The 17732-nt window shown below is 41.6% G+C and overlaps 1 protein-coding gene across 1 annotated transcript in view; it reads left to right on the top strand.

Annotated features, from left to right (window-relative positions):
• Positions 1–12537, top strand: part of LOC138796564 (polypeptide N-acetylgalactosaminyltransferase-like 6) — a 308961-nt gene extending 296424 nt beyond the window's left edge. The window contains exon 8 of the mRNA XM_069976173.1: positions 12422–12537. Coding sequence (XP_069832274.1) covers positions 12422–12537 — 116 coding nt within the window. The remainder of the gene's footprint in view (positions 1–12421) is intronic.
• Positions 12538–17732: the final 5195 nt, after the last annotated feature.

Genomic DNA, 17732 nt, shown 5'->3' with positions numbered 1-17732 from the left:
CACAGGCACCTCTCTCCCTCCCTGCTCGGTGCCCACCAAATGTATTCATCGAATACATTTATGGGATACTTTGGGGAGCAAGGACACTTGCTCCCCAAAGTATTCCATAAATGTATTCAATTCAAGACATAACATTTTTACATACACATCCATTGATTCAATAGAGTGTCCAGCAGGGGCGGACTATATATAGAAGTCAATGGTACTCATTGACTTCTATGTATAGTGCGCCCCCTGCTGGACACTCTATAGGAATTACACCCTTCGTAGTGACGTCACGGTTTCTGAGAGAATTCTAACACTCCATGATCTAATAAATTAACCCCTTCCCGCACGAGGATGTAACTGTACGTCCTCCCGCAGGTGGGGGAGTTCAGAGCGGGGCCGCGTGGCGACCCCGCTCGGAACCACCGCGGCCCCGGCATGTAGCCTGGGACCGCGTCTATTAGCAGGCACGGTCCGATCGCCGTGCCCGCTAATTACGTCTTCAGATGCAGCTGTCAAAGGTGAAGACTTACTGCAGCTGTTCCCTAGTGGTCTAGTGGGGAGATCGCCCCCCCCCCCCGTGAGCAATCTCCGCTTCTGGTGCCGGCCGGGGTCTGCGCCGTAATGGCGCTGATCCCGGCTCGGCATTCTATTGCTTTTTGCTGCAAAAAAAGAATAGAAACATTGATCTCATCGATCTATACTGTATATCCTATGCAGCATAGATCTCTATGAGAGATCAGTGTGCATATACTAGAAGTCCCCCAGGGGGGCTTCTAGTCTATGTATAAAAAAAAAGTGTTATTATTAAGAAAAAGCCCCCTCCCCTAATAAAAGTTTGAATCATCCCCCTTTTCCCATGTTATAAATAAACATAAATAAGTAAATAAACATGTTTGGTATCGTCGCGTGTGCAATCACCCAATCTATTAATTTATCACATTCCTGATCTCGCACAGTAAACGGCGTAAGCGCAAAAAGATCTCAAAGTGCAAAATTGCCCATTTTTGGTCGCATCAAATCCAGAAAAATTGTAATAAAAAGCGATCAAAAAGTTGCATATACGCATTCAAGGTACCAATAGAAAGTAAACATCATGGTGCAAAAAATGACACCTAACACAGTTCCATAGACCAAAGAATAAAAGCGCTATAAGCTTAGGAATGGAGCGATTTTAAGGAACGTGTATTTGTTAACAATGGTTTAAATTTTTTACAAGCCATCAAATAAAATAAAAGTTATACATGTTACATATCGTTTTAATCGTACCGACTTGAGGAACATATATAACATGCCAGTTTTTCCATAGGACACACAGCGTAAAAACGAATCACCCCCCCCAAAAAAAGAATTGCTTTTTTTTTTCATCGTGCATATAATTTTTTTCTAGTTTCGTAGCATAATTAAGACAAAAATTCAGCCTGTCATTGCAAAGTACAATTAGTGACGCAAAAAGAAAGGGCTCATGAGGGTCTCTAGGTGTAAAAATACAACTGCTATGGCCTTGCTATGGCACAAGGAGGAAAAAACGAAAATGCAAAAACGAAAATTAGGTTAAGGGAAATAGCAGTATATGTGATTTTCTTTTTCCCATAATTAATGTACATTAGAAATTTGTCTAACGTTCCATAAGTAATAACATATTAAAAAAAGCTTTTGTCCGGACTTCTCCTTTAACCCTTAGGCGACCCTGGATGTACCTGTACGTCCAGGGCCGCCTACTTGTGTTTACAGCGGGTCCGCGCGGCGGCCGCGCTCTGAACCGCCGTGGTCCCAGGTGCGGCATGTAGCCTGACACCGCGGCTATTAGCGGGAACGGTCCAATCGCCGTGCCTGCTAATAAAGTAATCGGATGCAGCTGTCAAAGTTGACAGCTGCATCAGATTACTTGAATGCAGCCATCCCTGGTGTCTAGTGGGGTGGATCGCTCCTCCAAGACGTTGTCCCGGGGGAGCAATCCACACATCCTTCTTTGTCCGGGCTCAGCGCCGTAATGGCGCTGATCCCTGCTCGGCACTTGATTGCTTCTGGCTGCAGCAGCCGGAAGCAATCAAAGTGCTCATCTCATCGATCTATCCTGTATTAGTATACAGGATAGACCTCAATGAGATATCAGAGTGCTTATACTAGAAGTCCCACAGAGTGTAAAAGTAAAAAAAAAAAAAAAGTGTTGTTATTAATAAAAAGCCCCCTCCTCTAATAAAAGTTTGAATCAGTGGCTGAGCAGGAACACCGCTTCAGCCGATGATTGGCTGAGTTGACACCTGTGCCTTGTCTCAGCCAATTAGCGGCAGCAGCAATGTCCTGGCTGCAGCCGCTAATTCACTTTACTAAGAATTTAAGAGCCAGAGCCCAACACACTTGTTGCTCTGTGTACCAGACAGTGAAGAATAAAGACATCAGGGGTGAGTATCAACAGCGCCCCCCTTCTTCCCCCATCACTACACCCATCCCAGAAAGGAAAGGGGGCACAGATTGTGGTTACAGAGTTGCTTTAGCCCTCTTTCTTGCTGGGATGGGTACAGTGTGAGATCAATGTGGCCCCCATGGGGGATAACATGTATCCTCACTTAACCCCTTGTGTGGCAGACTGTAAGCAGTCTGTCAAGATGCTGCATACTGTAAGGTGTAGAACACTTGTCAAAATTACAGGTGTTCTGCTCTTGGCTTTTTTGTGTGTTTTTCCTTATTGTTTTTCAGATATTGGTATCAAGAGGATTGTGTCAGATTTGGTGGATGTCAATGACCAGCGGTTTTTTTTTTTTTTTTAATAAAGTGGTCAACAAGGGATGTTGGGGTTTTATTCTTTGAATAAAATATGTCGTCTGATAAATGGCATCCATTACTAAGTCGCACTTTAAAACCAAACAGCAGCAGTCTAGTAGTACCAGAGTACAAGGGTGGGAAGGGTGATTTTTTTTTGCCCCCTCCAGTCTAATAATACCAGCCTGCTACCACCCAGGCCAGAAGGGTCAATTTTCATGCTCCGGGACTACTGGTACCAGGCTTTTCCCAGTACCACGCTGCGGTGGGTATTGGGGTAATAATAGGGGTTAGCCATTTTATACTGGCCTGTAATAAAAGAAAATTAAAACACAAAACAATTGAGAAAAGTATTTTATTCACAAAATAACACTCTTATATCCCTTGTTGACCATTTAATTAAAAAAACATCATTGGTCATCGATGTAGTTTACCGAATCCGACACAATCCTCTGTATCCGATATCAGGTAAACAAAAGTGAAGATAACAAACATACAAAAAAGCCAAGAGCAGAACACCCATGAATTTGACAGGTGTTATGCACCTTACAGTACCTTGGCAGATGCTGCTTACAGTGCCACATCAGGGGTTAAGAGAGGATGCATGCCATCCTCACTTAACCCCATGGGGTCATATTAATCTCTCACTGTAGCCATCTCAGCAAGGAAGGGTGTAAAGTTCCCTCTTCCTTACTGGGATGAGTGCCATACTGCCTTCTCTCTTTTCCAGAGCCTGGCACACTGAGCTATAAGTGTGCCGGGCTCTGGCTCTTCAAATCTCAGTGCAGTGAATCAGCCGCTGCAGCTGGGACATCGCTGCAGAAGCTGATTGATTGATTGAGATGATGATGGGGGACCCTTGGGGACCAGACTGTCACCCCCTTGCCCACAGCCTGGCCCACAGAGGTTAAGTTAACCCCCTCCTGACCAGACCGTGGCATTTTTCTTACTAAAAAGCGCCACTAAAAAGTGCCATATGCATTTTTCAGTGGAGCAGAAGGCTAACATTGAAGTCAATAGAAGAAAACGCCACAGTTTGCCAAAAAAATGCCAAACCCTTAGCCTGCTGCGTTTTGCAAAAACTGCCACAGACCAAAAACTTTTTGTGTTTCTTGTATTTGTCTGGTTAACATTAATAAACTTATTTTTGTACTTTAACATTTGCTGGTGTGCTCCTATGTATGACATATCTCTGTTCTCTTAGTGGTTTATGCATATTGCTTTGTCTTAGGAAGCACCCTACTTTCCCACTTTTCGGTAGTTCAGGCCCCTACTCTCTTCAAGTATGGAAACAAAAAAAGCCATGTATGTAAAGCAAATCATAAACTTCCATCTGACTTCCAGCTAACATCTGGCGCTAAAAAAAACAAAAACGCCATGGCGTTTCTATTGGTGTTTTGACTAAGAATAACATGTTTACTAACAACATGAAGCCAGCCTTAGGTTTAAAAGTTTTACTACTTTGGAAACCCTTTTTAACCTCTTCCCTCCTGGGCCACTTTTCACTTTTGCACTTTTGTTTTGTCCTCCTCGTGTTTAAAAGGCTATAACACTTGCTTTTTTCACCTACAGACCCATGTGAGCCCTTATTTTTTGTGACACCAGTTGTACTATGCAATGGCAGATTTAATATTTCCTTAAAGTATGCTGCAAAACCAGGAAAAAATTATTTAAGCAGTGAAATTGAAAATAAATAAATAAATAAATTGTTTTATTTTCTTGGATGGGGTGGGAATAATAATTGTGCCATTCCCCTGATGGTGAAACTGACATGTTATCTATGTTCCTAAAGTCAGTATGATTACAATGATAGGAAACTTTTATAACTTTTTATTTTTATTTTAATGCATTTAAAAAATTAAAACCTTTAAAAAAAAACCTAAATGTGTTTAACCCCTTTAAGACAGAGCCCTTTGATGCACAAATGTCCGGGTCAGATTAATGCAATGTTCCTCCCCGCTTTCTAAGAGCCATAGCACTTTTATTTTTCCACCTACAGGGCTGGTTGGGGTGTCATTTTTTGCGCCATGATCTCTAGGTTTTATTAATATCATATTGGTGTAACAGAAAAATTTTGATAGCTTTTTATTAATTTTTTTCTGATATATAATTTATTAAAATCAGCAATCCTGATTTTTACCCTTATGAAACTCTCAGGGTATGCTGGGAGTGGTAGTTTGTGAGGGGACAACACCCTGAGGTATCTGTTCATTTGTACTTCAACTTTCAGTGTATTCTGAGAAATGTGGACTGTCAGTACATGCTGGGAGTTGTAGTGTTTATAGCTGTTATATAGTAGTTAGAGGGTGTCTGGGTGCATCATGATTTATGTGTGCAAACAGGTGTAAAATCATCGCAGAAATCTACACCTACACCCACTGAATTTACTAAGGCTGGTTCACGCTATGTTTTTGCGATCTTTTTCCAAAAAAATTATGAAAAAAGGGATGGAAAAACAAATGCACTTGTGTGCATTCATTTTGATTTGTTTTTCCATTGACTTCCATTATAAAAAAAAAAAAATGCATCTGCTTTTTTAACATACACAAAAACCTGGTAGACTGAATTTTTTGTGTATGCTAAAAAAAGGATGCGTTCTGAGATGATTGACAGGAAAAGAGGCTTTTAACTGACTTTTTTCCTGTCAGTCATCCTGTAGAGCTCGCGGACAGGCAGAGAGCTGTGACTAGTCACAGCCCAGATGACTAGTTACCGGCTCTCTGCTTGTTTCATGGGACAAAATAATAGACATAATTTCAGCAGCTAAACACTCTACAGAAGACACGAAACACATGATAAGGGAACATTCTGGCATCTTACTGGCGCCGCTAGTAACATTACTGGGAAAGTGATTGGTTTGCTTTATCTTTTAAATGTCTATGGCACTATGCATTCTTCCAGAGGAATGAAAATCCGCCTCAAGGATGGAGTGCCATAGACTGTAATAGAAATCAGTATTGCAGCAGATTTCACAGTTAAACTTCCAGCGTTAATCTACTGCAAATGTGGTATGTGTGGATGTACCCTTCTAAACCTATGGTAAGTTAAACCACAACCAGAACAGGATGTTGTGGCTGCGTTAATCAACAGCTTCACCATCCGGGCATGGTTCTGGAACTTACTGTAAGGGGAGCTTCACACTTACCGAATTCACAGTTTTGCAGCGAAATCTGCTGAAAATCCTGGTAGTGTGATTTTCAATGGGGTTACATACCCGCAGTGGAATTTACATCCTGCTGCAAGTATGTAACCCGCCCCCTTTAACCCCCACAGCCCGCAGCCCGCAGCAAACATTACCTGCTCGGCGCCGCGGCTGCATGTGAGGCTCCCCGCTCCTGTCAGTCCTGCTTAGCCAATCAGTGACTGCAGCAGGGCCGTGCACTGATGTATGTATGCTGCGGGTGGCAGGGGGTTAAAGAGACCGGGGTACATACTCGTAGCGGAATGTAAATTCTACTGTGGGTATGTAACCCCATTAAAAATCACACTACCAAACTCGCAGCGTGAAATCCGCTGCAAATCCGGTAAGTTTGAAGCCACCCTAAGTTCTCTTATCTCTAGTATATATACAGACAGATCAATAGATATGTACTTACATACATTTATATATACTGTATGTATGTATATATAATATATATATAATACAATATACACACAGTATGGACATCACATATGCATAGATCATAACTAGCACACTATACATAACATAGAACATCACACATGCATAGAGCATTAGCAGCACACTATACATAACATAGGACATTACACATATCTTTGCACATTGTACTCTTTACACACAAACATAGTAGACTAATTTTTGTAGCTGGGTGCAGTCTAGGAAGGGTTAAATCATCAGGCAGTGGTCCTATGTTATTAACCCTCCCGCATCCCCTCCTCCCGACTGAAGCTGCAGAGCCTTGTGAGCTAAGGGGAAAGAATCATGCGAAGTTAGAGGCAAGATGAGCCTGTGGGGAATGAAGCTGCCCATCACCCTCCTCCCCCCCCCCCCCACAATCACATACAACACTACACTGCTGATCCCCTCCTCCCCTCCAGTAACATCCCCCCCCCAGCTGAACTATATAGAAGAGATCGCTGATCTGACAGGATCCGACAGGACGGAGGTAGGTGACTTACACCCGCCTGTTGGCACAAGCGATCGGGACCCCTGCAGCATGGCTTGCTTGTTCTGTCACTGAGTTCATTAAACGCTGCGATCGCTATACATAGCAGCGTTTAAGGGGTTAATGAAACGCAGCTGCGGGATCGCAGCTGCCTCTCATCACCTCCAGCCCCAGACACACTGATGTGTACAGGACCGCTCTCACTGCAGCGGTCCCGCACACATCAGTAAGCCCGTCAGTGCAGGAACGTATATATACATTCCTACTGCACGGGGTATGTGCAGTAGGAACATATATATACATGTTACTGACGGAAGGGGTTAGAATTTCTCTATTACCATCCTAATAACTCTTTTATATCTTGCTCTATGGGGCTGTGTAAGGTGTCATTTTTTGCGCCATGATCGGCACTTGCTAATGCCAGCTTTCTTGCACATATTTTTTTTTCCCCGTTTTTTTTTCTTTTCTTGGAAACACATAAAAAAATGCAGCAATTCTTGATCTTCCGTGAAACCACAATTTTTGGGTGGGGTTTTTTGCCTTTACTTTATTTGCTTTGTGGTGAAGCTGACATGTTATCTATGTTACACTTACGTTACACTTAAAATGATAGGCAATGTATAAATATATTTAAAGGACAACTACCGCGGGACCCCCCCCCAAAAAAAACCCAGACACAAACAGACACCATACTCACCATCCCTCCGGTGAGGATCGCCACTCGATTCGCCCGCAGTCCGCCTCTCCGTCAACGCTGTCCACCGTCCAGCGATGTCTCTCACTTCCGGGTCCAGGGGATGGAAAAGGCTGCCAGTGCGCTTGCATACCGGCAGCCTTTTCATTGGCTGAAGCCCATCACATGGCTTCCAGCAAGCTCAGCCAATCAGGGCTGAGCAAGCTAGAAGCCATGTGATGCGCTCCAGCCAATGAAAAGGCTGCTGGTGCGCATGTGCACCATCAGCCTTTTCTATCCCATTCACTTTCCATGAAGACGCCGAGGAGGAAGAAGACCCGGCTCTGACGTCATCGTCGTCGCCAAGATGGTAAGACGGTGATGACCGTAATAGGTAATGTATAATTTCTTTAACTTCAGGGTGGGTCCTAACTTCGGGGGTCCTAAAGTGGGGGAAGGGGGCCAGACCGGGTATTTAACCACATTACAAAGTTATATAACTTTGTAATGTGTGTTAAATAAGCAAAAAGAATTTTTCGTGGGAGTTGTCCTTTAACAACTTCCCGCATATGGAGGTTCCAACGTGCAGCCTGTGACTCCCAGCTGCTATGAGCAGTCTTGGGATTATGGGCAATCCGCCAACCCCCGGCTAATTAAGCCATTTAAATGCAGCTTCCAAAGTGGACAGCTGTATTTGTCCCCCATTTCTCGTGTCTAGTGGGGGAGTTTCCCCTCCGCGATCGAAGATCCCTTCACCTTACCTGGCTGGGTCTCGGCGTTGCAATGACGCTGATCCCGACTCGGTAATCTATAGTTAGATCTAATTCATCAGTGCTGTATTTAGTGAGCTTTTCATATATATATATATATATATATATATATATATATATATATATATATATGTATATATATACATATGTATATACATATACAAACACACTACCGTTCAAAAGTTTGGGGTCACATTGAAATGTCCTTATTTTTGAAGGAAAAGCACTGTACTTTTCAATGAAAATAACTTTAAACTAGTCCTAACTTTAAAGAAATACATTCTATACATTGCTAATGTGGTAAATGACTATTCTAGCTGCAAATGTCTGGTTTTTGGTGCAATATCTACATAGGTGTATAGAGGACCATTTCCAGCAACTATCACTCCAGTGTTCTAATAGTACAATGTGTTTGCTCATTGGCTCAGAAGGCTAATTGATGATTAGAAAACCCTTGTGCAATCATGTTCACACATCTGAAAACAGTCTAGCTCGTTACAGAAGCTACAAAACTGACCTTCCTTTGAGCAGATTGAGTTTCTGGAGCATCACATTTGTGGGGTCAATAAAACGCTCAAAATGGCCAGAAAAAGAAAACTTTCATCTGAAACTTGACAGTCTATTCTTGTTCTTAGAAATGAAGGCTATTCCATGTGTGAAATTGCTAAGAAATTGAAGATTTGCTACAACGGTGTACTACTCCCTTCAGAGGAAAGCACAAACAGGCTCTAACCAGGTCGCGTTGCACAACTAAGCAAGAAGATAAGCACATTAGAGTCTCTAGTTTGAGAAACAGATGCCTCACAGGTCCCCAACTGGCATCTTCATTAAATAATACCCGCAAAGCACCAGTGTCAACATCTACAGTGAAGAGGCGGCTGCGGGATTTTGGCCTTTAGGGCAAAGTGGCAAAGAAAAAGCCATATCTGAGACTGGCCAATAAAAGAAAAAGATTAAGATGGACAAACGAATACAGACATTGGACAGAGGAAGACTGGAAAAAAGAGTTGTGGATGGATGAATCCAAGTTTAAGGTGTTTGGATCACAAAGAAGAATGTTTGTGAGACGCAGAACAAATGAAAAGATGCTGGAAGAATGCCTGATGCTATCTGTTAAGCATGGTGGTGGTAATGTGATGGTCTGGGGTTGCTTTGGTGCTGGTAAGGTGGGAGATTTGTACAGGGTAAAAGGGATTCTGAAGAAGGAAGGCTATCACTTAATTTTGCAACGCCATGCCATACCCAGTGGACAGCACTTGATTGGAGCCAATTTCATCCTACAACAGGACAATGACCCTAAACACACCTCCAAATTGTGCAAGAACTATTTACAGCAGAAGCAGGCAGCTGGTATTCTATCAGTAATGGAGTGGCCAGCGCAGTCACCAGATCTGAACCCCATTGAGCTGTTGTGGGAGCAGCTTGACCGTATGGTACACCAGAAGTGTCCATCCAACCAATTTACCTTGTGGGAGCTGCTTCTAGAAGCGTGGGGTGCAATTTCTCCAGCTTACCTCAATAGATTAATAGCTAGAATGCCATAAGTGTGCAATGCTGTAATTGCTGCAAAAGGAGAATTCTTTGACGAAAGCAAAGTTTGATGTAAAAACAATGTTATTTCCAATACAAATCATTATTTGTAACCTTGTCAATGTCTTGACTTTATTTTCTATTCATTTCACAACGTATGGTCGTGAATAAGTGTGACTTTTCATGGAAAGCACAAAATTGTTTGGGTGACACCAAACTTTTGAACGGTAGTGTATATATATATATATAAAGAATTTTAAAAAATCCTATAAAAATTTGGTATTACTGTAATTGTCCTGATCCAGATGGAAAAAAAGGTAAAAAAATTTGCACCACAAAAATTAACAACTTGCGTCGCAAAAAATAAGCCCTCATATCTGTATGTCAATGGAAAAATAAAAAAGTTACACCACATGGACGGCTTTTATGGAATACCAAAAAAATTACTTGTTCAGAATGTATGTTGGGTATAGGGGTTAATAATAGCAAAATGAAAAGAACACATTCACTATGAATGAAATATATATGGGTTTTATCCAGATAGAAACAATATTGACACGTTCACTCATTATTGTCTGTAGAGCCTGAATTATTTATGCCTCTGTGGCAAATTTTATCTTTCCTTCCCTTATCTTTTCCTTAACAGGATGTGGGATCCTGGTGCTTATCTGTTGATGATCATCTGTTTAAAATCAATGCAAAATGATATAACCTTTTATAATGGAAACAAATCAACGATCCATGATCTCTGAGGGAATATGACCTTCAGGTTTGTCATCTAAGTCATTGCTAAAACCTCAAATGTTCCACTAATATAAATGATATCAAGTAACTATAACTAAAATGAGATGCCTCATTCAGATCATCATCAGCCCTTTTATATTTACCTATTTTAGATGTTATATGGTGGAAGATCCTTAGAAAATAGCCTTTTTAAGCTGCCATAAGCTTAAAGCGACTCTGTACCCACAATCCGACCCCCCCCCCCAAACCGCTTGTACCTTCGGATAACTGCTTTTAATCCAAGATCTGTCCTGGGGTCCGTTCGGCAGGGGATGCAGTTATTGTCATAAAAACAACTTTTAATCCTGAAGTGCTGTGTCTAATGGCCAGGGCTTACATTTGTATATGCATTAGGCTGGCACCACCTCTCCGTCCTTCCTCCCCACCCTCCTCAGCATTAGGAATGATCCAGGAACATTTACTGCTGTTTGAGCTTTGCACAGGTGTATTAACGATCCAGCCCATGTGCCGGGCTGTCACAGGTGGGGAATAGGAAGCAATCTGCCTGGGGCATTCCTAATGATGAGAAGGGTGGAGAGGAAGGACAGAGAGGGTGTGCAAGCCTCATGCTTATACAAATGTAAGCCCCGGCCGTTAGACACAGCGCTGAAGGATTAAAAGTTGTTTTTATGACAATAACGGCATCACCTGCCGAACGGACCCCAGGACAGATCTTGGATTAAAAGCAGCTATCTGAAGGTACAAGTGGTTTGGGGGGTCAGATTGTGGGCACAGAGTCGCTTTAAAGGAGAACTGTAGGCTGGGGTGATTTTTAGCAGAGTGCTGGGGGGAAAGAAAGAAGTGACATGCTCTCACTGGTATCCCGCAGCTTCAGTCCCCAATCCTGGCTGCTTCTGGGTCTGAGTGGAGACCTGGGACGTGACGTGTTAGGCCTTCCAGCCAGTCAGCGACCGCAATGGCCCCTGACTGGCTAAACGGGTCTAACACTTCATGGGACCAGGCGACTGGAGCTGTGGGAGCGGGGGAGGTGAGAGCGTGTAACTTCTCCCCTGCAATTTACCAAAAATCACCCCAGCCTGGAGTTCTCCTTTAATGTTTAGCCCTTTTAGCTGAAGAATATAACAATTTTTTAGTTACCATAAGCCTGCTCACATTATTGTTTTTTACTGATAGCAGAGCAGTTCTTGGAAATCAAAATTACAAAAATACCCTATGAAGTCTACGGTGTGAGAATTTCCACTTGTAACCTTAGAATAATGGATGCATCAGTGTTAAGTTGGTTTTACACTGCCTTATAATTTCACTTTTTTTTTTTTTTTCAAAAATGCCAGCAGCCAAATGTGATCTGCAAGTCACAAAACTTGTTTTTTTTTTGGTGTGGCATTTTTCTCTCCACTCTATTTTTTTTTAAGGATCTGTGGTAGTTGTTCTAAAATGCAAATGCTTATGTGCATGGTTTCTTTAGGGCCCAAAGCGTGACATTATGGCCCCTAGAATGATAAGTTAATCCCCTTGGGGCCAGACTGTGCTCAGTTCACTCGTGGGTTAAACTTACACTTCTCTGCATCATTCTTACATTATTCGGTCAATCATAGGATGTGGCGGGACACTGCATGGGGCACCAACAGCAGCCCAAGCCCTAAACCCCCGGAACAGGGGGCATTATTACTATATGGAGGGGCACAGCAGGACAGGGGACATTATTACTATAGGGGCACAGCACAAAGGGCCCAACTACTATATAGATGCACAGAAGGGGCCTAACTACTATATGGGGGCACAGAGGATGTCTATAGTATATGAGTGAGAACCCTAAAATTTTTGTCTGGCAGATTCTGTGGAGATGAGTTGTGTCCAGGAAAAATCTTCACGATGGCTTAGCAAGATGGAGAAGAATATGAAACGTGAGCAACTGCAATCAGAAAAGACGTCTTCTGTGAGTCATTAGTAACTGCACTGTAATCACTTACATAGTGTGCAGAGCCTGTGTACCATTGGTGTCTACCTCTAAATGGGTCAGTGTATAGGGAGGATACTGGTAATTGTACAGTGGATGTTATTTAGTAATGGTATGGGGATGGTAATGGTGGTGGTTAATGTATTGTGATAATATTTGTTTCTTATATGCTAGTATAATTGGTCTTGGTATACTGGATTTTTAGTTATGGTATGGTGGTATTAGTAACTATATGGTGTCCATCTGTCCTCTATAGACTTCCAAATGCCTGAACCATTTGACCCCAAATTTGGCACACAGATACATTGGGTGCCTGGAAAGGTTAGACCGAAGGTCCTGTCCTTGCCAGATGTACAGAAGGGGAGGGGGAGGGGGAAGAGCACCCCATAGAAATGACTGGGAGACTCTCCACACTGCACAAACAGGTGACATAATTAATGCTGCAGCTCTCAACAGCAGAAATGGCAGTTGGGAGCCTTAGCAACTAATAGGATTACTACTTCCATTTCAAAAGAGACCTGGAATCTGATTGCTAGGACCAGCTACTTCAAAACCTCCACTACACTGTGCAAAATTATTTGGCAAATGAGTATTTTGATCACATCCTCCTTTTTATACATGTTGTCCTTCTCCAAGTTGTATAGGCTTGAAAGCCAACTACCAATTCAGTAAATCAGGTGATGTGCATTACTGTAATGAGGAGGGGTGTGGTCTAATGACATCATCACCCTATATAAGGTGTGCTTAATTGTTAGGCAACTTCCTTTCCTTTGGCAAAATGGGTCAGAAGAGAGATTTGACAGACTCTGAAAAGTCAGAAATTGTGAGGTGTCTTGCAGAGGGATGCAGCAGTCTTGAAACTGCCAAACTTTTTAAGCGTGATCACCGAACAATCAAGCGCTTTATGACAAATAGCCAACAGGGTCGCAAGAAGCGTGTGAAAAAAAAGTGCAAAATAACTGCCCATGAATTGAGAAAATCAAGCACGAAGCTGCCAAGATGCCATTATCTCCCAGTCGCTATATTTCAGAGCTGCAACATTACTGGAGTATCACAAAACACAAGGTGTGCGATACTTAGGGACATGGCCAAGGTAAGGAAGACTGAAAAACAAGAAACAGGAAAAAAAAACCTCAAGACTGGGCCAAGAAATATCTTAAATATGCAAAAGAACACTGTCTCGACATCAGTGAACTAGCCAGACCTTCCTCTGGGAACCAAACCAAGGAACATCTCCAACCAAGTAAACTACCCAAGCAAGGTATCCATCCACAGACAGTGGTTTCGGGGTATTTTCCCCTCATTAGTGTGCAGTAGGTTTCTTTCTAGTGGGAGCAATGCCTAGTAAGTGCATGCAAAAGGACGCTGGTTGACCTCAGGGAGATCAACCAAAACATCGCAGAGACACCATCACATGTCTTGATGTCAGTGTATTCTAGAACATTGTCCCCTCGGAAATCAAATATGCAAAAGAGCACTGCAGAGACACCATCACATGTCTCAACGTCAGTGAACTAGCCAGACCTTCCTCCATGAAGGAACAACCAAGCCAAGGAATGTCTCCAATCAAGGAAACCACCCAAGTAAGGTATGCATCCACAGACAGCTGTTTCGGGGTATTTGCCCCTCATTAGTGTGGAGTCGGATTCTGCCCAAATGGGTGTGGAATGAGGGTGGAATGAGGGCTCTACATCTACAAGTCAGTGATGTGCTTACAGCCCAATACCATGCAGGGCAATAGGCATTTGCAAGAGAAAACAAGATCGGCATATTCGACAATGCCGCCCTGTGATCTTCATGGATGAGAGCAGGTTCACACTGAGTCTGAAGATGCCATAGAGAACATTCTGCCTGCAACATCTGCCAGCGTGACCAGTTTGGCAGTGAGTCAGTAATCCTGTGGGGAAGCATTTCTTTGTAGGGCCAAATCCAGACGTCCATGGGATATTAATTTTGATTCACATTGATGATTCATATGTTTTATTGTTTTCAATGCATTTTTTTAATGTAATCAATTAAGATTTGCAACTGGAATATTTCATTCATTCTAGGATGTGGTTTTTTAGTGTTCCCTTTATTTTTCTTGAGCAGCGTATGTTGTGGCTGTAGAAGCCTGTATTGGATGAGATGTATATATGTACACACATATGTATATAGAAAATGTTGTTTGCTAGTATGCAAGTGCCTTGTATCAAGTAAAGTATGTTTTATTTTTTTATTAATAGAATTATGACAAATATTTTTTTTTATTAAATTTTGAATTCAAATGCCTGTACGCAACCTAAAGCTATGTTCACACTACGTAAATGTATGGCCATTGTTGCCATCAGCAACAACGGCCATACTTTGTGCGGTGTGCACATTGGCTTATCTTCTGTGGGATCTCGGCCGGAGCGTATACACATCGTATACGCTCCGGCCGGGATCCCGTACGGGGCCGCAAATAACTGACATGTCAGTTTTCTGCGGCCACAATTCAAAGAATTGTGGCCGTAGGAAACCTTGTCAGTTCACACAATGAAGCGAGCAGCTCCGGACGCTTGCTACATTATGTGCTTTGGGGAGTCCTAATGGGGGCGCGCGCTGATGCGCCCGCATCAGAACACTACGGCCATACTGCAGTACCGGCCAGAATGATCCGTGCAGAAACCAGACGTTCTGTGACCTGGCCGGGGTCACGGAACGGCCGGTCTCTCACGTTGTGTGAACATAGCCTTAAAGTGCACAGTACAAAAAATAATCAAATATATAAAATGTTACAAAAAAATTTGTGATAAACCATTAATTCATAGTATAGATACTTAAAAAAATCAGGAATAAGAAAGTGAATGGTTAATTCATAATGTGAGTTCATAAGAATCAAATTATCAAAAATAGTTGTATAATCTCTACATTCAACAAACACCTAAGTGTGGACTTGATGAGATTCGAAGACAGCATAAAAAAAAATATTGTCCACAGAAGGCAGAGAATGTCATGTCTCTTTTTTGGTTTGGTTATGTTGTGCCTCTCAGGATCCTTAGCAAGTTGAGTTGTCCTATTTAAGTTTTTTCCTGAGTAATGTATATAGCTTAATCATTTTTAGGCTATGTTCTTGCTTCTTATTCTTTGTGAGGAATATGGACAGCCCTGTCCCTATTCATGAGTGTGTAGTTATACTATAGGTGGTTATGAAAGTGTTTTACTTATTCAAACACAATAGACTGTTATGTGTATTCCACCCACTATACCTTAGCTTTAGGGATGAGCGAACCAAACCGGTAAAAAAGTTTGTTACGAATCTGAAAAAAATAACAACGGTGACGCAAAATTGTACTTTTTTCACAGAATAGACCAAGATACAAATTACTCTTATTACTCCAATAATCCCTTGTATCCTGGTTTTCTGTGAATATCAAGATGTGTGACGTCACCCCTGCTAGCGTGAGACCTTAAATTAGTCTCCTCAGATATACCTGAGTGCTGCCTAATCAAAAATGTAATGTGACAGTTGTCTGTGAGTATTAACCAAGACACATGAAAGCACAGTCGGACTGTTTATCCACATCGGTGAGCGCTGTCCCATACTTCTTTTTGGATATGTGCCCTTTTAGTATTTTCCTTCTTAATATTTTAGGATAAATATATGTTTATCCCAGGCAGGTTTAAATTCTGTTGTAGATTGTAGATTTACCAATTACATCTGCTGGAAGTTTGTTCCAAGCATCTACTACTCTTTCAGTAATAAAAGTAATTATACCCACCTATACAGTTGTCAGTCACTGATTGGGACCACCCAATTTACTATTCAGCCTAGAATGTGCAGAGGCTTACATGATTTATTTGGATTTTCATTACAATACATATGAAAGGTTTATAAAAATCTATTCATGCAGATTCTTCACTGCATATTTGAGGACATGTCATGCATGTTTGAAAGCCATATCATGCCTATTAAATAGAAGATTATCAGACCCTTAAGTTAAGCACTTTTTAATCCACAGTGTGTCAGCTATAATGATTTTCAGTTGCAAAATCTGGTGTCTGAACTTAACTTTAACCTCTCATTGCACCGTCAGATGGGTATGACACATTTTGGCCTGCAATATTTTGCAATGCTGCAATGGAATTATGCTTTATACACCTAAACACTAAATCCTTCCCTAAAGTTATTTTTTGTCCCCAAACATTTGAGCTCAATGTTCAATAGGAAAATGTTTTTTATGTCGGCATTGGTACAGTTGATGACAGTAAATTCAGTGTAACATATAGTTAGACATAATTATTTGGTTTAATGAAGTGTTGGCAGTGAATATAGCCATAATCTTAGCTAATAACAGTATACAGATATTCATAAAATGTAATACATTTCTGCCTTAAATTTTATCAGCTGGCCTTTTTTATTATATCCTCAATAACTCTTAGAAGCAATTCCTTTCTTGCTCATTAGAAGCAGGATGTCCATAATGTTAACCTTGACAACTAAGAAGGCTTTGCAAAATTCATTAAGGAAGCCTACTTACCTTTAAAATATCCCTAAAGTATAAACATGTCCTTCATTTATCAGTTTATAGAGAAGAGTATCATACCTTCGCCCTTTACAAATTAAAAAAAACAACATAAATTACTAACTGGTAATTTATTTTCTTTGAGCACCCCTAACAGCACCCCTCGAGAAGTCCATCTCCAACTCACAATGGATCCTTGGATCTTTAACCCTTAGATGACCCATGGTATATGGCATAGGCACTTGTGACCAGATGACCAATACGCTATGGCACTATAAAGCAAGCTTAGGAGCTTCATAGGGTCCACAATGTTAAAGACACGCTGCAGTGATCACAGAGATAATACTGATCAGTGCAATGCTATGACATAGCATTAAACAGTGTATGCAAGTCACAATAGGACAATTTTAATCATAATTATTTGCAAAACAAAACTAGTTTAATAAGTGAAACAAGTGAAATATTAGAAAAGCTACAAAAACATGGCTATCATTGTATTCGGACTGATGTAAAGAATAAAGAGATCATTTTTCTGTAAAGTGCATTACAAAGACATGGGAACCTCTCAAAAGTTACCCAGATCCCAGGGATTGGCTGTGGACATGTTTCTCAACCATGAAAACCATACCCTCCTTGGCCAAAAGGGAGCTATAAGAACAACATAGCCTCTGTCCTGTCTGATCTTTCTTAGGACCCTTG

The sequence above is a fragment of the Dendropsophus ebraccatus genome, chromosome 7 (genome assembly GCF_027789765.1).
Source record: "Dendropsophus ebraccatus isolate aDenEbr1 chromosome 7, aDenEbr1.pat, whole genome shotgun sequence".
Lineage (NCBI taxonomy): Eukaryota > Metazoa > Chordata > Amphibia > Anura > Hylidae > Dendropsophus > Dendropsophus ebraccatus.
This window is presented reverse-complemented; position numbering and strand designations above follow the sequence as displayed.